We start from the raw sequence: 24,360 nt of genomic DNA, 5'->3' as shown, positions 1-24,360 counted from the left end.
CATCAAAGTTACATTAGTATCAGACTGGTAACAGAGCCAAAGGAGGTCAATCGGGCATTTGAGATCTACCGGGGACTGTACATCTCCGTGCCCCCCAACAGGGACGCGGGAATTAAACAATTCCTAGACAGACTGGAACTACCAGTTGTGTGGGGGGGGGGGGGAGAGAGAGAGAGAAAGAGAGAGCTTGAAGCACCAATAGACCTGGGAGAAATCAAAGATAGCATCAACTCCATGCGGTTGGGGAAGGCACCGGGACCCGACTGGTTCCGGCAGACTTCTACAAAAAATTGGCCCCACACCTAAGGGACATGTTCGCAGACTCACTGGCATGAGCACCCTGCCCCCCACGCTAGTGCAGGCCACAATTTCATTTATACCCAAAAAAGTTGTAGACCTGGCGGAATGTGGATCATAACTGACCCATTTCACGACTGAACGTGGATGTGAAAATATTCGCAACGGTCCTGGACAGAAGGCTGGAGGGCTGCTTACCAGAGGTGGTCACAGAGGACCAAACGGGCTTTGTCAAGGGTAGGCAGCTCACAGCGAACATCAGGCGGCTGCTGAATGTAATAAATGCCCCCCCCCCCCCCCCCCCCCCCCCGGCCGGGAGAGAACACCAGAGGTGATCATCTCCCTGGATGCAGAAAAGGCCTTCGGCAGTGTCGAGTGGAGCTACCTCCTCGAGGTACTGGAACGATTTTGGCTAGGAGCGGGATTCACCGTCTGGGCGAGGCTCCTGTACAAAGCTCCCAAAGCGAGCGTCCGAACTAACACCACCAGCTCTGAATACTTCCAGCTTCAGAGAGGAACAAGACAGGGCTGCCCCCTGTCGCCACTCTTGTTCGAGTTAGTTTTCGGGACGTGAAAAGCTGGAAGGGAATCTGGAGAGGAGACAGAGAGCACAGAGTCTCACTCTATGCAGATGACCTGCTCCTCTGTCTCAAAGCCACAGGAGGGACTGAAGGCAATACTGCAAATGCTGAAAAGAGTTTGGAACCTTCTCGGGCTACAAACTTAACCTAGGCAAAAGCGAGGCATTCCTGGGGATTTCCCCCAGCCATGCTAGATACCACCTTAAAAATTTGGAGGCACTGACGGTCAGTGACTTTACGTAGGGCGCAGACTGGCGACGCTGGACAAACTGACGAGGAAGTGGAAACTAGCAAAAGGACAGGAATTGATACCTCCAAATAAAACACATCCTCCGCAAAGAGACAGTAGGGTACCCCGGGGCCCCAGAAAACACACTACTAGAGGACCTGATAGGAACAAGCAGTGAGAAGGGGGGGCTATGTGGGAAAATATATGGACAGCTGCTGGACAGAGCCCGAACACCACTGGACAAGACCAGACAAAAATGGGAGGACGAACTGGGGACAGAAGTAGAATAGGGACTCTGGAGCGAAGCACTGAGCAGGGTGAACTCCACCTCCTCCTGTGCAAGGCTAAGCCTAATGCAGTTCAAAGTGGGGCCCAGAGCACACCTGACCAGAACCCAAATGAGCAGGTTCTTCCCGGAGGTGGAGGACAAATGTGAGCAGTGGCAGAGGGATCCAGCCAACCACACCTACATGTTTTGGGCTTGCCCCAAACTTGCTGGGTTCTGTACAGCCTTCTCCGAGGCAATGTCCAAGGTTGTGGGGGTGAGGGTTAAGCCATGCCCAATAATGGCAATCTTCGGGGTATCGGAGCAGCCAGAGTTACACATGGGGAAGGGGGCCAACGCCCTTGCTTTCGCTTCCCTAATCGCATGCCGGAGAATCCTGCTCGGCTAGCGATCGATAGCACCAACCAAAACTGCAGACTGGCTCGCTGACCTCTCGGAATTTCTCCACCTGGAGAAGATTAAGTACGCCATCCGAGGGTCAGAGGACGGCTTCCTGGATACTTGGGGGCAGTTCATCGGCCTGTTCCAAAACCTGTTTTAGGCCAGCAACGAGGAGTAAGCCAAGAACAAAAAAAAAAACAAGATAGTTGAGGAACCAAAGGGCAACGAGGGCGGGCGTAAGGGGCGGTGGGGTGGGGTGGGGGGGGGGGGGGGGGGGGGAGGCGGTGCGGAAGGCAGACAGGGAAACCACAAGAGAAGAGGATGCTGAAGCCAAAGCTGGGGGAACGACGAAAGGGAAGAGGAGGAATTGTAGACCGATCCAGAGGGTAACAAAATGTACATCGAGTTAGGCAGCACGGTGGCGCAGTTAGTTAGCCCTGCAGCCTCATGGCGCCGAGGTCCCAGGTTCGATAGCGGCTCTGGGTCACTGTCCGTGTGGAGTTTGCACATTCTCCCCGTGTTTGCATGGGTTTCGGCCACACAACCCAAAGATGTGCAGGGTAGGTTGATTGGCCGCGTTAAATTGCCCCTTAATTGGAAAAAATGAATTGGGTACACTATGTGCATTTTTAAAATATAAATTTAGAGTTAGTTAATGAAGGACAAAATAAACCTCTGTACAATAAAGTAAATTAGCGCGGGCAAGAAAAATGTAATGTATACACACAACTGTTTAAATAAGAGTAAAATCAATAAAAAGATCTTCCAAAAAAAGTTACATCAGTATCAGATGCTCCTGATAACTCTTTACCTACAGAACATCAAGAAAATTAATACCTTGATATCATAGCTATGTAAAATTGACCCAGGCATTGAATTACATTCTGAAGCAATACAGAATTAGTGACCATTATGTGACCACCATAATCTTCTATGTGCAGGCTGATATTTGTTACTTGTGCAACACTACCAAATCAGGTACCAAGTTGCCACTTTCCAAACAACATTATATTAAAGAATTTTTGGGTTTTTTTAATAGGTTTTTGAGCTTCCGGGGGACATGGTTTCATGCATCTTAGTGGTGTTTTTAGAATAGTTGTGGCTAAATCCATTGAGTCTTAACAGTTGCACACTCTTCTGCAATTAGGTAAAACCATGGACATAAGAGAAAGTGGAGGGGATCAGACTCTTTGTTATCCATCACAAGGTTTTTCCAGAGATGGTTGTTCTACTGTGTGTGTGCGTGTGTGTGTGTGTGTGTGTATATATATTTTGAAGTTCTTCCATCATAATTTTTCTTGTACATGGTATTCGAAATGCATACAATTAACATTCTCCAATGGATTCACAGTGCTAACAGTAGTGTTTTGTGCTTGACCATGTTTAGATTTATGCTCTTATGACTGGATCTGTAGCAGCGCAACGGTTGAAAAAGGCAAAATCATATTTTTGGCTTGTACGAAGAGTGAAGGAGCTAAATAGGTGGATGTTCTGTCTATTTGCTGCTTCCAATGCCTTGTTATGAGGTCCTTCTGAAACCCACCTGATGCAATGGCATCGATCATTGTAATATAAAGAATTATTTGCATACTGCTGGCTAGATCCCCACCCATCTTATGTCCCAGTGCACTGTTTGATAAATCTCTTTGTTTGCCCCCTCTGCCCTCCCAAGTGAATGCAAGAGATCCCATGGCATTTCTGTACAAAGAGCAGGGGAGTTCTCGTAATGTCCTGGTCTACATTTATCCCTCAGCAACAGCACAAGCAGATTACCTGGTTGTTTATTTCATTGCTGTATAGCAGTTGTACGTTGCGATCCCTACATTACAACAGTGGCTACACTTCAAATATACTTAATTAGCTGAAAAGCACTTTGCAACATTCCAAGATTGTGAAAGGTGCTATAAAGTTCTTTTATTTCTCTTTAATGTTCAGGGTGAGTTGTATTTTTTTTTAAAGTGTACCAATAAATAAACCTCTTCAGAATCTCAGTGTAAAAAGGTTTGTTATGCTCCGTTTTCACACAGCTGAGAAAGTGGTTCCTGGAGCACGAGATGTTCTTGCAGAGATATTCCGAAGCTGTATACATTCTGAGCAGATGCTGAGTCTGGCTCCAGCCAAACCTATAAAAGTCTCTGACATCTTTCTCAGTAAAGAACAAATCAACTCTCAGACACCAGGAAACTTGTTGCAAATATTTTTCACCAATGTCCGGCCACCAAAAAAAGTTCTGGAGGATCAACTCACACAGGTGTGCATTCTTCAGACCAAGGTTTTGGTTGTTTTTGTTTGTATTTGGTAGATCAAAATCAGTCATTATGTATAGTGTAACTTTGGTAGCCAATGATTTGCCTATTGCCATGTATTGGGTAATGCCCGATCTCGGCTTTGTTGCTTAAAGATCTTTTTCTGAACAATCTTATTGTTAATACTAATACTATCAAAAACAAAGCAACTAGTCATTAATCTCATTAATATTTGGATCTTGTTATTCTCGCTAAGTGACAAGACAAGACCATTCTTAGAGTACAGTATATTGGTACTTAGGCAGGAAGGGGATTGCAACCTCATGATCATGTCATAGATGTTTATAGCATGGAAACAGGCCCTTTGGCCCACCTTGTCCATGCTGCCCAGTTTCTATCACTAAGCTAGTCCTGCTTGCCCACATTTGGCCCATATCCCTCTGCACCCACCCTTCCCATGTAACTGTCTTAACTTTTTTAAAGGAAAAAATTGTACCCGTCTCTACCACTGCCTCTGGCAGCTCGTTCGAGATGCTCATCAACCTCTTTTGTATCTCTCTCCCCTCACCGTAAACCTATGTGGAAAGTATTTCCTTGCTCGCTGGTTGAGGCAATAGCAGATTCTTGTTTAAATCAAGTATGATGTCAAAATAAAGCAGTAAAGGGCAGCATGTGGCCTAGTGGCTAGCACTGCGACTGCAGCGCTGAGGTTCCGGGTTTAAATCCCGGCCCTGGGTCACTGTCCGTGTGGAGTTTGCACATTCTCCCCATGTCTGCGTGGGTTTCACCCCCACAACCCAAAGATGTGCAGATTAGGTGGATTGGCTACGCTAAATTGCCCCTTAATTGGAAATAATTGGGTACTCTAAATTTATATATAAAAAGTAATAAAATAAAGCAGTAAGTTTTACACTGGAAATGCTTGTTGGTCATGTCAACTCTGGTTCGTCAGTTATTTGAGGAATTTTATTGTGCTTGTTCCTTTTTCATACAAATAAATATGTTGTAGTATCATGTGCAAGCAATGTGTTTGTAAAATGTCATCTTTTCTGTCATATGCTAATCTACCCATTGAATGAAGCATGCATTGCTTTGTACCATATGTAATTGAGCCATTTCTGCTTTTTGTTTAAAATTGCAAGATACTACGAAAGTACGGCATACCCAAACCGAAATTCGACAAGAGCAAGTACAGTAAAGGAGGAAAGGAACAACACCCTGGGAAAGTAGTTAGCACAAAAAGACCAATTGCCAAACCTCCAGGCAAAGACAGGTCTGTGCTGAACAGCGTCAGGTTTGTTGTGTTTTTTGGGGTTCTCCCCTCTTCAATCAGGATTTTAGGTAACTCAAAATATCATTAAGGTGAGAGGGAAGTGAACTTTGTATTCTGATAGTGCAAAGTTATAAATCAACTTATTGTACAATCTAGTGGATATTTTACACTAATGTGCATATGGCAGCCACAGCATTTGTGCAAGCTAGTGATCTAGCTCATTGGTGCTCTCAATGTTATAATAATTACATCTTTTGGTTTGCAGGTCATAGTAACTATGCAGCCATCCTATGATTTTGTCAGGTAGCCCTGTTTTTTAAAATAAATTTAGAGTACCCAATTCATTTTTTTCCCCAATTAAGGGGCAATTTAGCTTGGCCAATCCACCTACCCTGCACATCTTTTGGTTTGTGGGGGCGAAACCCACGCAAACACGGGGAGAATGTGCAAACTCCACACGGATAGTGACCCAGAGCAGGGATCGACCCTGTGACCTCGGCGCCATGAGGCAGCAGGGCTAACCCACTGCGCCACAGTGCTGCCCAGGGTGCCCTGGTTTCATATAGTGCAATACTGCCATGTACTTGGAGCACAAGTAGTTATGCATTCAATATATTTGGGTGGAAATGCAATTATATGAAAAGAGGACATAAACAGTTAGCCCTCAGAGGTTATTCTGCACATTTGACATTGAGGTCTCATCCACCTCCCTCTCACGTTGTTAGTGCTAGTGTCTGGGGGAGTAACAATGCAAGGAATAATATGAACAATGTCCAGGAAATCGCCGGAACTTTTCTTCTTCACTGCGTCAGGCAGTTCATTATGGCCCTGAACTTACTCTGAATGAATGCCTCATCATTTAATGAGAGCTTCTCTTGCAGACCATTGTTCATCTTAAGAATCTTGTCGAAGTTGAAATGTTTCATAGATAAGCTTTAGCTTTTTTTGTCAATTTTGAGTGTTAATCACATGGTGATTATCTTCTGTTCAGTTTGTTCTACCCTCACTTTTTCAAATTTATTGACTTCAGAATATACCCCAATCTGTTGTCATTCTCTTCTAGATTCAGTACAGGAATTTATTTTGCAGCAAGCTTAAAATATTTAAGAAAGGATATGGAGACTGGAAGAGGAGAAAGGGTAGCCCTATTGATTAAACATAATCTATTATTTATTTGATAATGTTACAACATTAGTAACAGCAGATAAAGGTAAAGGAAAGTTATCAACTCTGGAGACTCAATGAGTGGAATTGAGTAGCCATGATGTGGAGATGTTAGCGTTGGACTGGGGTGAGCTCAGTAAGAAGTCTTACAACACCAGGTTAAAGTCCAACAGGTTTATTTCAAACACTAGCTTTCAGAGCACTGCTCCTTCCTCAGGTGAATTCACACCTCAGGTGAATTCACACCTCAGGTGAATGTGAATTCACCTGAGGAAGGAGCAGTGCTCCGAAAGCTAGTGTTTGAAACAACCTCTTGGACTTTAACCTAGTGTTGCAAGACTTCTTACTGTGGAATTGAGTGTGAAGAGAGGATGTAAGACTGTAATGGAAGGTGTCACTGGGCCACTTTGATATCAGTAATGAGGTGACTAAATGTAATTTTTGCTCTGTATCTAAGGAAGGATGTGCTGACCTTGGAGAGGGTCCAGAGGAGGTTCACAAAAATGATTCCTGGATTGAAGAGCTTGTCATATGAGGAACAGTTGAGGACTCTGGGTCTGTACTACATAGAGTTTAGAAGGATGAGGAGGGATCTCATTGAAGCTTACAGAATATTGAGAGGCCAGGATAGAGTGAGCATGGAGAGGTTGTTTCCACTAGTAGGAGAAACTAGAACCCGAGGGCACAGCCTCAGTCTGAAGGGACGATTCAATAAAACAAATGGGGAGGAATTTATTCAGCCAGAGGGTGATGACTCTGTGGAACCTATTGCCACAGAAGGCTGGGTGTCTTTAAGACAGAGATAGATAGGTTCTTGATTAATAAGGGGGTCGGGGTTATGGGGAGAAGGGAGGAGAATGGGGATGAGAAACATATCAGCCATGATTGAATGGCGGAGCAGACTAGATGGACTGAATGGCCTAATTCTGCTCCAAGTCTTATGGTCTTAATTCTGACATTTTTAGAGAAGTTTGTAGATAGGGGAAAGTTGTTTTAAGGGGAGGTTTTAATTTTCGTATGCATTGAGAAAAACAGAGTAGCTCAAGTCAGAAAAGTAATTAATTTCTTGAGTACATTCATGTAAGTTTTCTGGAACAATATACCAATAAGAGGACAGCCCACAGTGGGTTTGGCATTGAGTGATAAACCAAAGTTGGTAAGGGAACATTTATCTAACAGTGATCATATGAGCCTCAATATTAGGTTTGAAATGTAGTTCAAAGATAAGATTCCACAAGATTCTAGATTTTGATACTGTTACATTTAATAGCATGAGACAAACTAACAACAGTAAATTGGTCATAACTAAAAGTATGGATACAATGGGAGGTGTTCAAGAAACAAAAAAATATATGACCAATAATGGGAAGTATTTTGCTAAATAAAACAGGTAGTCAACTAATGGTGAGCGATGACATAAAACTAAAGAGCATATGAAAGTTCAAATAATAGTGTAAATCAAGGGGACTGAAAAAGATGTAAAGAACAGCAAAAGAAACAAACAAAGATAGCAAGATCAGCAAAATAGAACAGGATGAACTTGCGCAGGATATCTAGTGAAAGATTTTAATAATTACATTAGAAGGAAAAGAGTACTCAAGGTTAAAATGGGGTCTTTATGAACAAATGAGGGCTAAAATTATATTACACTTACTGTGTACCTTTTGGTATTGAAAGTGCCCTTCACTATTGCTATAAACCATTCAATCGCTAAACAGTACCAGAGGAGAAGTACTTAACATTGGAAAGTTTTCAGAAGCGCAGGTTGATAAGAGCAAGCAAAGGAAAACTGAGCATTTGGAACCAGAATAAGCAGAGCAACTAACAGGCTATCTCATAGATTCATAAAATCCCTACAGTGCAGAAGGAGGCCTTTTGGCCCATTGAGTCTGCACTGACCCTTCGAAAGAGCGCCCTACTCGAGTCCACCTAACTTTTTTGTTTATAATCTTTATTGTCACAAGTAGGCTTACATTAACACTGCAATGAAGTTACTGTGAAAAGCCCCTAGTCGCCACATTCTGGCGCCTGTTCGCAATGAAGTTACTGTGAAAAGCCACTAGTCGCCACATTCTGGTGCCTGTTCGGGTGCACTGAGGGAGAATTCAGAATGTCCAAATTACCTAACAGCGCGGCTTTCGGGACTTGTGGAAGGAAACCGGAGCACCCAGAGGAAACCCACGCAGACACGGGGTTAACTTGCAGGGTCCACACAGCCACTGACCCAAGCCGGGAATCGAACCTGGGACCCTGGAGCAACAGTGAAGAAACAGTGCTACCCACTGTGCTACTGTGCTGTCCCCTTTGGACACCAAGGGGCAATTTAGCATGCCCAATACACCTAATCTGCACATCTTTGGAGTACAGTAAGAAGTCTTACAACACCAGTTTAAAGTCCAACAGGTTTGTTTCAAACACGAGCTTTCGGAGCACTGCTCCTTCCTCAGGTGAATGGACAGCTATGTTGCAGAAACGTTTATATAGACAAAGTCAGAGATGCCAGACAATGCTTGGAATGCGAGCATTTGCGGGTAATCAAATCATTACAGATCCAGAGATAGGGGGTGATCCCAGGTTAAAGAGGTGTGAATTGTCTCAAGCCAGGACAGTTGGTATGATTTTGCAACTCCAGGCCAGATGATGGTGGGTGAATGTAATGCGGCATGAATCCAAGATCCCGGTTGAGGCCGCACTCATGCGTGCGGAACTTAGCTATAAGTCTTTGCTCGGCAATTCTGCATTGTCGCGTGTCCTGAAGACCACCTTAGAGAACGCTTACCTCCGCGGAGATCAGAGGCTGAATGCCCTTGACTGCTGAAGTGTTCCCCGACTGGAAGGAAACATTCCTGCCTGGTGATTGTTGCACGATTCCCGCTCATTCGTTGTCGCAGTGTCTGCATGGTCTCGCCAGTGTACCACGCCTCGGGACATCCTTTCCTGCAGCGTATGAGGTAGACTACATTGGTCGAGTCGCACGAGTAGGTGCCTCGTACCTGGTGGGTGGTGTTTCCACGTGTAATGGTGGTATCCATGTCGATGATCTGGCATGTCTTGCAGAGATTGCCCTGGCAGGGTTGTGTGGTATCGTGGTCGCTGTTCTGAAGGCTGGGTAATTTGCTGCAAACAATGATTTGTTTGAGGTTGCGCGGTTTTTTGAAGGCAAGTAGTGGGGGTGTGGGGATGACCGTGGCAAAATGTTCATCTTCATTGATGATGTGTTGAAGGCTGCGAAGAAGATGTTGTAGTTTCTCCGCCCCAGGAAAGTAGTGGACGACGAAGGGTACTCTTTCAGTTGTGTCCCGTTCTCCAAGGTGGTCTTCAGGACACGTGACAATGCAGAATTGCCGAGCAAAGACTTATAGCTAAGTTCCGCACGCATGAGTGCGGCCTCAACCGGGATCTTGGATTCATGTCGCATTACATTCACCCACCACCATCTGGCCTGGACTTGCAAAATCCCACCAACTGTCCTGGCTTGAGACAATTCACACCTCTTTAACCTGGGATCACCCCCTATCTCTGGATCTGTAATGATTTGATTACCCGCAAATGCTTGCATTCCAAGCATTGTCTGGCATCTCTGACTTTGTCTATATAAATGTTTCTGGAACATAGCTGTCCATTCACCTGAGGAAGGAGCAGTGCTCCGAAAGCTCGTGTTTGAAACAAACCTGTTGGACTTTAACATGGTGTTCTAAGACTTCTTACTGTGCTCACCCCAGTCCAACACCGGCATCTCCACATCATCTTTGGAGTGTGTGAGAAACCGGGAGCACCTGGAGGGAATGCACGCAGACACGGGGAGAATGTGCAAATTTCACACAGACTCATGGTTGGAATTGAACCCGAGTCCCTGGCGCCGTGAGGCAGCAATGCTAACCAGTGTGCCGTCTCATTAACCAGTTAGATTGCGGAATAATAGCCAGTGCTCGACAGATTTATTTTTTAAACTCTTGGGAGCACCATAAATGTTCTGAATTCAGATTAGCCGCCTCTCCTTGCTGGAGATGATAACGGAAGCTTTTTGCTGGTCTTTATGGTTTAATAGCACAATCTGAACCATCCAAAGTTGATGACATCTGTTATATTCTGGAGATCGGGTAAATAATTTAAAATACAACAAAATAAACCCATTTGATACTTAACTTCTTTTGGAGCAGAACTGCACTGAGTGAAAAGAAACCAATTGTGAAAGCAAAGTCACCTGAAAAGAGCTCCAAACCTGATGACAAGGACCCAGAGAAGTCACCAGCAAAGAAACAAGAAGGTAGGCCTGTTTCATTTTCTATATTTATTGTAATGTTCACTGAAGAGCTACCAATGCAATAACTATTTAACTGGTTATTTTCAAGCGAATCATTGCCATTGTGACCTTAATTAAAAGTGCAATGCCCTCTGTGGACTTAAGGTAATGTATCCACACACTGGCCAATGTAATTGCTCTTTACAAAGCCAATAAATAATCTTACTTTGTGATTCATGAATTTGGTGCAATAGTGTCCATATACCGATAATTTTATTCATCTAATTTGTTAATGGTCAAATTGGTTTTGTCAAAAAGCATTCCGTTCTCAACAGATAATACAACATGTCCATTTTTGTCTTTACTCTGGATGATGCTGATCTTGATTGTGCTAATCAGTACTCATCAGTAACACTAGCCACTGCTCAGAAGTTATTCTGACAATGTAACTCTAAAATGAGACTTTATCATCATCAAGCATGCAACTTCTGCCATTTAATTAATGATCTGGAATTTGCACCTTTTTGGTGTGATCACCACCAATTAAATCTTTATCATATATGTCGGCATGGCCAATATGTAAATAGTAGTCAGAACAATCCTTTTTTTTTTAATGCTATAATAGGGTGAGGCTTCGTGCTGTCATTCCCAAAATGTTAAGATTCTGGTGAAACAGGACTTAAGCCAGTTGTATCTATTTTCCTAAACTTTTTTTTTAAATTTAAAGTACTCAATTATTTTTTCCAATTAATGAGCAATATAGTGTGGCCAATCCACCTACCCTGCACATCTTTGGGTTGTGGGGGTGAAACCCACACAGACACGGGGAGAACGTGCAAACTCCACATGGACAGTGACCCAGGGCCAGGATTCGAACCCGGGTCCTCAGCGCAGTAGGCAGCAATGCTAACCACTGTGCCACCATGTTGCCCTATTTTTCCTAAACTTAATCATTCATGTGAACTACTAATGCAATCTCCTTTCCTATATTACACCGGTCATCCTGCTACAATTGTTAATACGATTGCAAAAGTTTTTTGAGTTGAAATAATTACCTAGATTCTAGCATGGAAAGTAATGTTACAACTGGCTTGACTATTAGAGCCGGAACAACATATGGAACATTGAAAGTTTCCTTCACTAATGCTATGAATCTTCCAATCTCCAATAGTACCAGAAGAGAAGTATTTAACATTGGACGGTTTCCAGAAATTTGTTGTAGACCGGTCAAAGCAGGACATCCGCAGTGTTTGGCGAGCAATTCTTTCCTGTGGCTATGACCTCCACTTTGAAAGGTTAGTGGAGTGCAGGTATAGTGTCTCAAATGTGGCTGGTCTAAAAGCCAAATGCTGTTATAAGCTGCCTTACATCAATTTTAATTGTTAAATGAATAAAATAACTTACTGGGACAGTTTGGTTAGGTGTTGCAATGGCACAGTGGACTGGTTATCAGCTTCGCGCACTGCTCTTTCTACATTCCAGGTGGTCTGGGTGACCCTTAACCTCACCTGTGGTAACTTGACCACAAGAAAGGTAGTTGAATGCGTTGTAAAAGTTATAACATCTTTACTTCAAAAAATGTGGGAAGTAATAATACAGTTTGGCTTCAAACTCCAGCAGCAACTAAACACAACTGTACACAATCTCCTCCTGGGTATACAGAAAACCCACACTCTTGATGATGTCACTTTTGTTAAAGACATCCATACACATAAACAAATAGGAAGATATTTATGGAAACACTTTATAGCAGCACAGCCTGAGAGTCTGCCTTACTTATCTTACTATTTAATTTTTTTCAAGCATTATTCCTTCACTATTATGTATTTTTTCGAACTTCAATAAGAATAAACTTCATTTGATTTCATTTGTCTCCTATTAATTAAATTAAAGTTCTGATTTTTTTTCTCTGATAATCGGCAAGATCTGAAATCCAGCGCGGACTCAGCCACTGTAGAATTGTTTTGAAAGTGAATGCATGTCATTGACACTTAACTACTTTGTACAATGTATTTATGTGGATAACTTATTAATATATCATACTCAATGGTGCTTGGCTGCGAAATGTAATTTGTTTATCGACTACAGGTGTGCCTGCATTGACACCAGACACGCCCAGAGATCCTGCAAAAAATGGACTCTCGAGATGGATGTTGCGCTTGTACAGTATGCCAACCGTCTCTGCCGCCATCTTGCCATTACTCCAGGTCGACTCCATCCTCATGAGGTTTACCTTGACCATGTAGATTTGCCTGACCCAAGGATCGCCTGTTTATTGAGTAAGCCTTGTACAAATAGTTTCAGTGCTACATTTGTAGTATTGCACACTACTCCCATAGGCCTTCATTACACTTTGATTAATTGATTTATTTATTGCCACATACTGAAGTACATTGAAAGTATTTTTCTGCGGCCAAGGGAACGTACACAGTACATACATAGTAGACAAAAAAAAATAATCGACAGAGTACATTGGCAAATGGTACATCGACAGATAGTGATTGGTTAGAGTGCGGAACCGGACCAAACAAAGCAAATACATGAGCAAGAGCAGCATAGGGCGTCGTTACTGGTGTCTTACAAGGAATCGATCAGTCTGAGCGAGAGTCGTTGAGGAGTCTAGTAACTGTGGGGAAGAAGCTGTTCCTCTGTCTGGATGTGCAGATCTTCAGACTTCTGTATCTTCTGCCTGATGGAAGGGTCCGGAATAGGGCAACGCCTGGGTGGGGGAGGTCTCTGGCAAATATATTGCCTTTTATAAGACCATAAGACATAGCAGCAGAATTAGACCACTCGGACCATCGAGTCTGCTCTGCCATTCAATCATGGCTGATATTTTCACATCCCCATTCTCCTGCCTTCTCCCTTTAACCCCTGATCCCCTTATTAATCAAGAACCTATCTATCTTTGTCTTAAAGACACTCAGTAATTTGGCCTCCACAGTCTTCTGCGGCAAAGAGTTCCACAGGTTCACCACCCTCTGGCTGAAGAAATTCCTCCTCATCACTTTTTTTAAAGGATTGTCCCTTTAGTCTGAGATGGTCTCCTCTGGTTCTAGTTTTTCCTACAAGTGCAAACATCCTCTCCACGTCCACTCTTTCCAGGCCTCGCAGTATCTTGTAAGTTTCAATAAGATCCCCTCTCATCCTTCTTAACTCCAACAAGTTGAGACCCAGAGTCCTCAAACGTTCCTCATATGACAAACTTTTCATTCCAGGGATCATTCTTGTACACCTCCTCTGGACCCTTTCCAAGGCCAGCACATCCTTCCTTAGATACGGGCCCCACAACTGCTCACAATACTCCAAATGGGGTCTGACCAGAGCCTTATACAGCCTCAGAAGTACATCCCTGGTCTTATATTCTCGCCCTCTTGAAATGAATGCTAACATTGCATTTGCCTTCTTAACTGCTGACTGAACCTGCACATTAACAGAGAATCGTGAGCACGGACTCCCAAGTCCCTTTGTGCTTCTGATTTCCTAAACATTTCCCCATTTAGAAAATAGTCTATACCTAAATTCCTCCTTCCAAAGTGCATAACCTCTCACTTTTCCACATTGTATATCATTTTCCACGTCATTGCCCACTCTCCTAGCTTGTCCAAGTCCTTCTGCAGCTGCCTTACTTCCTTAATACTACCTGTCCCTCTGCAGATCTTTGTATCATCCGCAAACTTAGCAACAGTGCCTTCAGTACCTTCTTCCTTTAATGAGCTTTTGTCAGTTATAACACACCTGAAAAATACTGTCTCGCCACTTTGTGCCACAAGTTTGAAATTTCATTGTTAATATTTTCTTAAAGCGGACAGTGGAAAATGCAGAGATTCAAAGTGAGGAAAAGGAAGCGCTTTGCTAGACTAAAAAGCAGGGAAAAACAATGGATGACTTAGTTTGAGCTGCTATCATGCACTCTGGTGATCCCTGAACAGCAGTTGTAAATACTGTCATGGATCAGCTGAACAATATTGTTTGAGATAGAAGCCCTAAAAAGAAGGAACAAAAGGGTCTTTTTTTCCCAATCCCTTTTACCCTCCTCAGATTATCTGTGTCTTGCGTGGTAAATTGGAAGTTCTATAACAGGCCTCAACATTTCCGAGTTAGGGATTGGAAGAATCAGCCATGGGATTAGTTGTCACATGGATATTTCTCTTCCATTTCTCTCAACTCTCCACTGTCTGAAAACCAAACAAACCAAAATTTCCTCCGTCTGAATATTGAGAAGACCAAATCTATCATTTTTGTCCCCTCCCACAAACTGCATATCCTTGCCACTTATAGTATTCAATTCGCTTCTTCAGCCACGGTCCCAGATTGAACCAGACTATTTGCCACTTTGGCATCCTATTTTACCCAGTGCTGATCTGATGTTCCAGCTCCATGCCCTCTCCCTGAGGAAGGAGCAGTGCTCCAAAAGTAGTGATTCGAAACAAACCTGTTGGACTTTAACCTGGTGTTGTAAGACTTCTTACTGTGCTCTCCATTTAAAAGAGCAACTAGTTGACCTCCATACCATCACCCACCTCTGGCTGTCATCCACCATAAATTTAAGATTATATTAAACGCTGTTGCCCATATTCTGAATCGTGTCATACTCACCCATGATCCCTATCATCGCTGGCCAAACTTGGGGTCCCGCAATATATCAAATTTAGCATTCTCATTATTAAATCCTTTCATGTCTTCACCCCCTCCCGGTCTGCAAGTTTGAAATTTGAACCTTTGGTCAGAAAATGTGCTCTTAAACAGGGTAACAAACAGCTGTCAAACTTACCACCGTAGCAGTCATTCCAGTTAAAAAGTCATTTGTTGGAGCAAAACTGTTTGAGACCTTCTGAGGGCATACAAATGACCAATGCTCATTTTTAAATCACAAAGGGGATTCATAGCCATGAAATGTGTGTGAGATGTGTTTACCCTTTGCCCTGTATATTGCGCGCTATTAATTTTGACATACTATTCCTAGATGTTCCAATTGAAAGCATTCGACTTCGTTTTGCTCTACTTCAGTCCTTAAACAACACCTTGGAGACATTCTTCCTTCCTCTGGTGGAGCTCAGACAGACGCACACGTACATGGACAGCATTGCATCATTGTTACGAGAATCTAAAGGTCAGATGTCAGACACCTCCTCATTGGAACACTCAATTTTGTCAGCACTAATTTTATCATAATGTGCATTCATACTTCAGGATGGCTTGGAATTAAGGAAATGGAGTATTTGCGCAGTGTTCCATTTTCTGTACTAACTTCATGAAAGATTTTACAAAATCATTTTTTACGTTTTTATAATTTTGTTTGCCCCCCCCCCCCCCCCCCCCCCCCCCCCCCCCCCCCCAGGAATAACCGAGTATTAAAAGTAGTAGGTGAGGAAAGTGAAGCTGCATGAAGCAGTCTCAAAAATTCTCTCAATTCATGAGTTAAGCTTTTTTGGATTGGAAAATTCTGAATGTCATAATTTGATGACAAATCGGAATATGTTCTTAATGGTGAAGGACTAGGAGGTGTGGAGCAGCCAAGGGATTTTGGAATATGTATGCCCAATCGCTAAAAGGGTAGTTCACAGGTACAAAATATATTCATGAAGGCAAATGGAATACTGGCTTTTATCTGTGAAAGACTGGACTTCAAAAACGAGGGTGCTTCAGCTGTACAAGAGACTTGGTCAGGAGACATCTGGAGTACTGAACCTTAGGAAAGATGCATTGACCTTGGGGAGTAACTCAGAATCACCCAATGATATTAAGGTTTAAAGTGGGCAGTTTGCATAAATTTGCCTTTTATGACTTTAGATTGTTGCATTCTAATTGAGGTGTTTAAAATCAACAAAGATTTGATAGGCTAGGTACAAAGAAAGTATCATCTGCTGGGGAATTCAGATCAAAAGGCCTTAAATTAAAACTAGGCCATTTAGGAATGAAATCAGGACACACTTTTTCTACATACAGGCTAGTGGAAATGTGGAACTCACTCCCCCAAAAGGTTGTGGATACTAGGTGGATTGAAATCTTATTGGCTGAGATTGTCACATTTTTGTTAGGTAAGGCAATCAAGAGACATGAAACAAAGGTAAATGGATTAGAAATACAGATCTAGCCATGGTCCAATTGAATCATGTAAGTCTTGAGCGGGTGAATTGCTCATTTCTATTGTTCCCTGGAGAGAAGAATGTTGGGCAGGATTCTTTATTCTCAATGCTAACTAATGTAGACACCAGATGAGAAGAGGATTTGGATGAATTGTCCTGTACTTCCTGGATTTCTTCTCCTTCCTCTACACAGCCCGTGTTCACTGGTCCATCTCACCAGTGTGCTTCCATTATATTCAAGTGCAGAAGGAGGCCTTTGACCCATCAAGTCTGCACCGATCCTCCAAAAGAGCACCCTACTTGGGTCTACTCCCCCTCCCTATTCCATAACCCTGCCTAAACTGTACATCCCTGGACACCAAGGGGAAATTTAACATATCCAATCCACCTAACCTGCACATCTTTGGACTGTGGGAACACCCGAAGGAAACCCACGCAGGCATGGGGAGAACATCCAAACTCCACACAGTCACAAGGCTGAAATCAAACCCAGGTCCCTGGTGCTGTGAGGCAGCAGTGCTAACCACTTTGCCACCCTTTAGGATTTCACAAGAAGACTGGCAACTTAATTTGAGGTCTTGGAGGTGACCAGTGAACTGGAATAGTACGTGGGCAGGATGGAGTGAAGCAAACTGGAAAATGTTTTTTAAAACTTTCGAATGGTTGAGGAGATGTGATGCAATTTGCATCCAACATGATCATCACAGTTTGATTACATCTGTAATAAAACTTGATACCTCACCATAGAGCAATATTGAGATTAAGAACTCATCAGACCATGGAACTGAACGTGCCTCCCATCTCATGGATGATGCTGCACATTGCAACTTCAGCTTGCTCAAATTTCTTTGTTCACCTGCATCCAAAAGTCAATTAATTGTTGACAGCTTTTGCGTTTTCAAGTCTATTTCTAAGAATAGATGCTAATGGAATTTAGTTTGTTTCAATGGCTGAAAGATTTCTTCATAATGCCAGTGAAGTGCGGTAGCCTCTCCCAACCACTCATAGGTATGCTATACGATAATCACCACGTTAGATGGAAATAGCATGGGCATACTGTGCATGTGCTAGAAGTATGTAGAGAGGGCAGAATGCTGTCAGTCAGCAACCAATATTCATTAGATGCCTGCCACTTTTGACCTTGTAATCCTCACGTAAGTGCACACAGGTGAGGAATGCTCGACCCTCTTTCCTCCCCGAACTTCCTCCATCAGCTCTATGTAAAGGCATCACCATACAACTTGCAAATGACTTCATTTTGTCTGTCTACTTGCTGTTATAGAGTTAATGGAAGCACTGAGTTACTGGAGAAGTTCTGAAAACTTTGTTATGTCAGCTAGGAGTGGTGCTGAACATTCTGTGGGGGTTGGGTGCTTATGAAATGCCTCTGTATACACCGCTTTCTCTGAGTGATGGGAACCATAGGTGTACTTTCCGCTGAGTTGCAGCATCAGAGGGAGATGGCAACAGGGACAGCAGACAAGCTGCTTGCAGACGGGTTAGGAGGACTCTGAGCAGGAAGCTTTGCCCACATGGGTCTTCAGCAAACACTTTTACCTTTACCTAAATGTGTGAGGCTCCCTGTCATTTGGTAGGATTTGGCATGTGCGAATGCATTCTTACGTTGGTCACTCATGTAAGGTAATGAAACTTCTTATCGAATTGTATCCAGGCCCTCGGCACTGGATAAGAAGTTGCCAGTGACCAGCATGGCCTCCTACCTCCCCTGCCTTCTGCACAGTTGTCTAGAGGAAAAAGAACTTCTCCCTTCAGTCCACCACCCGCACCAGTGACATCCAGCATGGCACCAAAAAACCTGCAGGCACGCTCTCTTGCCCGTTGCACCATTTCATGTCCTTTCTGAATGTCTTTCAATGTTGCCCAGTGTGAGTTCCAGCACTTGTTGCAACCAGAACACGCCTAAGAGGTCCATTTGGGTTTTAAGTGGTGTGAGCCTCTCATGAACTTGAATCCCCTGCTGTGGCATGCCACCACGAAGCATCACTGGACTGCACACCACAATCATGGAAATGAGCGGGCAACAGAAAGTTTGCATGCTGACTTGTCTTGTGATCGCTACACTTGAACTTGGGTTGTATTCAAATTAGTCTCCCGTCTTCTGACACTAAATTGAATATAAATATTTAATGTTTCTCGTCTGGCTTGTCTGTGCTACAGTTCAGCCTTGCCCAGTTAACGTTTCTATTTGCAAATTTTTCACAAGTTAGAGAACCAGAGTTCCAAGTAAACTGCAAAATATATTAATGACTATTCTGATGAAGTTGTCCCTGTTCATAAATTATTTATTTACCTTCAGGGTTAGTGTTTTATGACACTAAAGTAGCTGTGATGAACCGGGTTTTGAATGCAACCGTACAGCGGACTGCAGACCATGCTGCGCCTGAAATAACTCTGGATCCTCTGGAAATAGTGGGAGGTAAGCGGGGAAAGGTTGAAGTTGAAAAAACATGCTTGCTATTCTCAAAATATAAAATTTGGGGATTGGTTTGTGCACTATTCTTTCCATAGTATTGTCTTGGTTCATGCATAGTTTTCCATTCCATACCGTAAAGTTCACACTGGAAATTGAAAGCATGTCAGTTTTCCATTGGATCATCTGTTAACCACCTGGGTGCTTCAAATCTGGAGAAGGTTGGACTCTATTCATGATTGAAGATTGGTTTATATTGGACATAATCCAGAATTAGAAAATCAGGGCTTTTGTTAACCATTTTTCCAGATTCATCAAGTTTAACATGTTACCGGCATCTATATTTTGATTTATTTTAGATTTCGAGTACCCAAATCTTTTCTTCCAATTAAGGGGCAATTTAGCGAGAAACATTTTCTGTCAAAGGGCCTTTAGTATGTGAAATTCCCTTCCCCAGAAAGCAGTAGAGCCCGAATCATTTAATTTATTGAAGGCAGAGTTAGATGGACATAGGGAGTTGAGGGTTCTGGGGGACTGATGAGTGCGGAGTTGCGACCACAACCAGATCATTCATGATCTTACTGAGTGGCAAACTAGGCATGAAGGGCTGAACAGCCTGCTCCTGCTCCAAAATCCTATGTAAGTATTTTTAAGATTTTTAAATTTCAATTTTATTTGTGTTTATCTTAATTTTTGAGTAACATTTTGCTTCTTTTAAACAATCGCTGGTGACTCGGCATTTCATTACAGTTTAGCAAATAATTCAGGGATTCTTGGATGAGTAAGTGTAGCATTTGCAACAACCACAGCCAGTAAACCTGAGGCATCTCTGCTTCCTAAAACCAAAATATAAACGTAACTAACTTTTAATTCAACTATTTAGTACTTTCTGATTTCTAAGCACAGACTCAAATTATATGTTTCAAGAATCATAAATGCATTCAAGCGTGCTAGAGATATAGACAACACTAGAAGCAAACTGAGACTATTACTGTAACTAAAAGTATAGATTTTCTGGTCATGTAGTCTGAGCAATGCCATTGGAAATATTAGTTTCTGTTCCATTTCAATTCGCTGGCAAGGTCACTGTTTACCTTTCTTTAAATGATCGCAGGCGAAATACGTTCATCAGAGAACACCTACTTCTGCCAGGCGGCTCGACAACTGGCATTAGTGCCTTCCTCCCAACTCTGTGTTAAGTTGGCAAGTGGTGGGGACCCAACCTACGCATTTAATATTCGTTTCACTGGTGAAGAAGTACATGGGACAAGTAAGATACAGGCTTAGCATTTTGTTACTAAAGTGAGAATTGCAGCAGCTGTGATACATATTAGTAAAAAACCTTGTTTTCCAAACTTCCTGCTCTCTTCTGCCGCTTCTACTACACTCCCCTTCTCTTTCTCTTGGCTGTTAATCTCCTCCCCTCTGAAGGTGTAGACACCCGCTGGAGTGCAGGTTCACAAGCAGATTTCTCATCCATCCTCAAGTGATGTTTTTACATGTGAGCTCGAGACAGGGTATGTTTATTTTTACTTTTTCCAGATTAAGGGTCAATTTAGTGTGACCAAACCACGCCAAACCATGCTCATCTTTGGTTGTGGGGGTGAGACCCACGCAGACTCTGGGAGAATGTGAAGACTCCACACGGACAATTACCCGGGGCCGGGACTGAACCAGGGTCCTCGGCACTGTGAGGCAGCAGTGCTAACCACTGTGCCGCCCTTTCGAGACAGGGAATGTTGACAAAATATTTTACATTGCCAAGCATCACAGCCAAGGCAATTATGGTCACCTTGCGTCCAGCCATGAATACCTTCCAGCAGTAGTCACTAAATAGTGGTCAGTAGTGGGAAACCTGGCTTATATTTCCCCTCCCTGGAGATCAGTTGCATAACCCAGTTGCTTGTCTGGTTCAGATCAAGTTAATTCACAACAAAACCGAAATCAAACCTGGTATCTCCTAGCTTCTACTGCTTTGGGATAGATTAGGTGGTACTTGGTTATCAAGGGAAACATGCACGGTCAATAGAAGTATGTACCGACAACCTAGGGTGTAAAGAGCATACCTTCACTACTCGCAATTGCAACTGATGCAAGTGATCTTTTTAAAAAACATTTTACCACACAGACAAATATTGCCAATTTTTTTTGTGCAACTGTGCCTTACCTAACAATACTTGATTTGCTGTCTCCCTGTGAAAGAGCCCACTGATACTTGCCTTCATAATCCAAAGAACATATTGTACTAGCCACTATAATGCTGCGGAGTGTAAATATACATTAATGTATCTAAATCTCGGCTGAAAAAGCAACGGGTATTGCATTTAAAAATCAAATGTAATTGTTTTGGTTCAATGTGTGTTACTTTTTTTATAATTTTTGCTTTCTTTTTCCTTCTGAGATCCGAGTTAACTCCAAAGTATCCCAGGGGACAGGAACAACTCCAGACCTCTTCCCCCTTTATTGTCAGCTTGGTTCACTTGAAAGCGCTCTCATTTCCTGAATTTGAAAGATTTGGGGTTAGCTTCCACTCCCAAGAGTTCAGCTCTTGAATTGAAATCTCAGTGCAACAGTTTGGTTCTGCATTCTCTAAGGTGTTGTATTTCTGATGAAATCATACACGTGCTTGTGTCGTTGTGCCAAAGCCCCCCCCCCCCCCCTCAAAGATGACTTTGGTTCTCGTGTCACAATGTCTGTTGTTTGGATTCTAGGTGGATCGTTCCGACACTTTCTGTGGCAAGTGTGTAAAGAGTTGCAGAGTTCAGCACTTTCTCTTCTTGTACCTTGCCCGAGTTCGGCAGCCAACAGAAACAAGGTAATTATTGCTGCAAATAGTCAATGAGATGTTAGAGAGGGCAGGTTAACTCAGTTGGTTAGAGCATGATGTGGATTCGGCTCTTGTATCAGCTGAGATAGTTCTTCGGGTCTTCCTATTCTACTTGCCTTACTGTAATGTCATGGCAGAGACATACATATGTGGGGAGCCACTATCAGCAATAATGAGGATGCTGCATGGAGGGAGAGAGATGAGTTAGCTTCGGAGGAAATCCAGATGGTGGCTGAGAGTTTGTAATTATTCTTCATCCTGTGAACCCAGATATGAAGATTCCAAACACACATCAGCCATACAACAAATTGCTTAAAATACTCAGTAGCTGTCCCATCATTAGAAAGGGTACAGCTGTTCTAACGAAGGGCCCCATCTGAAAAAGTTTTCTCTCTCTCTCCCTGCTCCCTCTCCCTCTCTCCCCTTCTCTCTCTCGGAAGCTGACTGAGCTATTGTGTATTACTGGGATTTTCTGGGTTAAGTCTCAATTGCCAACACTCAGCTTTTTCTTTTTGTTTCACACATCAAATGAAAATTTGAAGTATTCACCTTTTCTGAATAGATTGCTAGTGTTTACATCAAATCAACGGGTTCTATCTAACATGGATTGACCAGAGTTATAGTATGAAGTCTCCGTTAACATTCGGTCATACATTTAGCTGATTTGAAACAACTACAATTTTTGTTTATATTATATATTTTAAGGATGTTTTGGAATTTTCAAAGAACTTCCAGATTTTGTCAGTTGAATACTTACCTGTTTAAATTTGACCACTGAATACAGTTATTGTTGAAATACCATTAGTGGTCTTAGGCCATTCCCAGGAAAGGGATGATAATGTGGGAGGTGCGGTAGGGGAAATGAATTTGATGGAATTGTTAGATTTATCGATGTTCCAGTTTACAGACTGATCATTTTCTAAGCTATTGCAGTAGAAAGCATTCATCCCAGAAAATTAGATGATGTATATAATTTTTTTAAATCTTGGCATGGTATAGATTTGCGACAACCAGGTACCTTATAGTCTTTTGACGTAATGACCATATGTTCAGATGGACCTTACATAGAGGATAGGAGCAGGAGAAGACCATTCAGCCCTTTGAGCCTGCTCCGCCATTCGTCACGATCATAGCTAATCGTCCAATTCAATAGCTTAATCCTGCTTTCCCCCCATAACCCTTGAACCCATTTGGTCATTTAGATTCCATCAGTACTCATTTCTGTTCTTGCCTTCTGTCCATTTCTCATCAAGAGATAGTGGGTAGTGATCAGGAGCGGGCAAAGTGATTTCCTCCCATTCCCTTTCTCCTCCGTAACACAATGGCACTGAGTCTAATTGAAGCATTTCAATCAAATTATAATTAATCAGGGGGCTGGTTTAGCTCACTGGGCTAAATCGCTGGCTTTTAAAGCAGACCAAGCAGGCCAGCAGCACGGTTCAATTCCCGTACCAGCCTCCCCGGACAGGCGCCGGAATGTGGCGACTGGGGTTTTTCACAGTAACTTCATTGAAGCCTACTCGTGACAATAAGCGATTTTCATTTTTTCATTCATTGCCCAAGCTGAAATTGATGAACATGACATAGAATTCATAGAATTGTTACAGTTGGAGGCACTTCAGAGGAGGTTCACTAGGTTGGTTCCAGAGATGAGGGGTTGGTCATGCAAAAAGAGATTGAACAGTTTAGGCCTACTCTTTAGAGCAGTCGTTTTCAAACCCAGGTTTGCGGGCAGGTGTCAGGAACTTCGCGGGGCCTTACGTTCCCGATCGCGGGGTAAGTATGCAACTGCACGACCGGCTTTTAAAAAGGCCGGCTGCAACCGGCTTTCAGAATGCTGGTCATTCTGCGCATGCTTGCCCTCTCAGTAGTGCGCAGGCCCGGAGCCCTGCAGGGCAGAATGCCTCCACCTGACGTTAGTGTGCTGACCCAGGAGCAGCTTTATTTTTAATCGCTGGAGTATTACTGCGTGGCAGAGAGCAGGTCACGTGCCCCTTGCACTGATGTCACGTGTTGTGGGAACGCGAGAGAGATTCCTGTAACAATTCTATGAATTCTGTTATGTTCATCAATTTCAGCTTGGGCAATGATTGAAATACTTCAATTAGACTCAGTGCCATTGTGTTACGGAGGAGAAAGGGAATGGGAGGAAACCACTTTGCCCGCTCCTGATCACTACCCACTATCTCTTGATGAGAAATAGACAGAAGGCAAGAACAGAAATGAGTACTGATGGAATCTAAATGGCCAAATGGGTTCAAGTGTTATGGGGGGAAAGCAGGATTAAGCTATTGAATTGGACGATTAGCTATG

General features: G+C 43.0%; 1 protein-coding gene across 1 annotated transcript in view; it reads left to right on the top strand.

Annotated features, from left to right (window-relative positions):
- Positions 1-24,360, top strand: part of LOC119951523 (probable E3 ubiquitin-protein ligase HECTD4) — a 415,771-nt gene that overhangs the window by 357,510 nt on the left and 33,901 nt on the right. Inside the window, 9 exon segments of the mRNA XM_038774748.1 lie at positions 3,802-4,025; positions 5,163-5,314; positions 10,618-10,724; positions 11,872-11,995; positions 12,789-12,979; positions 15,667-15,813; positions 19,107-19,226; positions 20,335-20,490; positions 21,932-22,035. Of these exon segments, the coding sequence (XP_038630676.1) occupies positions 3,802-4,025; positions 5,163-5,314; positions 10,618-10,724; positions 11,872-11,995; positions 12,789-12,979; positions 15,667-15,813; positions 19,107-19,226; positions 20,335-20,490; positions 21,932-22,035 (1,325 nt within the window).

Source organism: Scyliorhinus canicula, chromosome 1 (genome assembly GCF_902713615.1).
Source record: "Scyliorhinus canicula chromosome 1, sScyCan1.1, whole genome shotgun sequence".
NCBI classification, from domain to species: domain Eukaryota; kingdom Metazoa; phylum Chordata; class Chondrichthyes; order Carcharhiniformes; family Scyliorhinidae; genus Scyliorhinus; species Scyliorhinus canicula.
The sequence above is the reverse complement of the archived record's forward strand: the minus strand, read 5'-3'. Positions and strand labels throughout refer to the sequence as shown.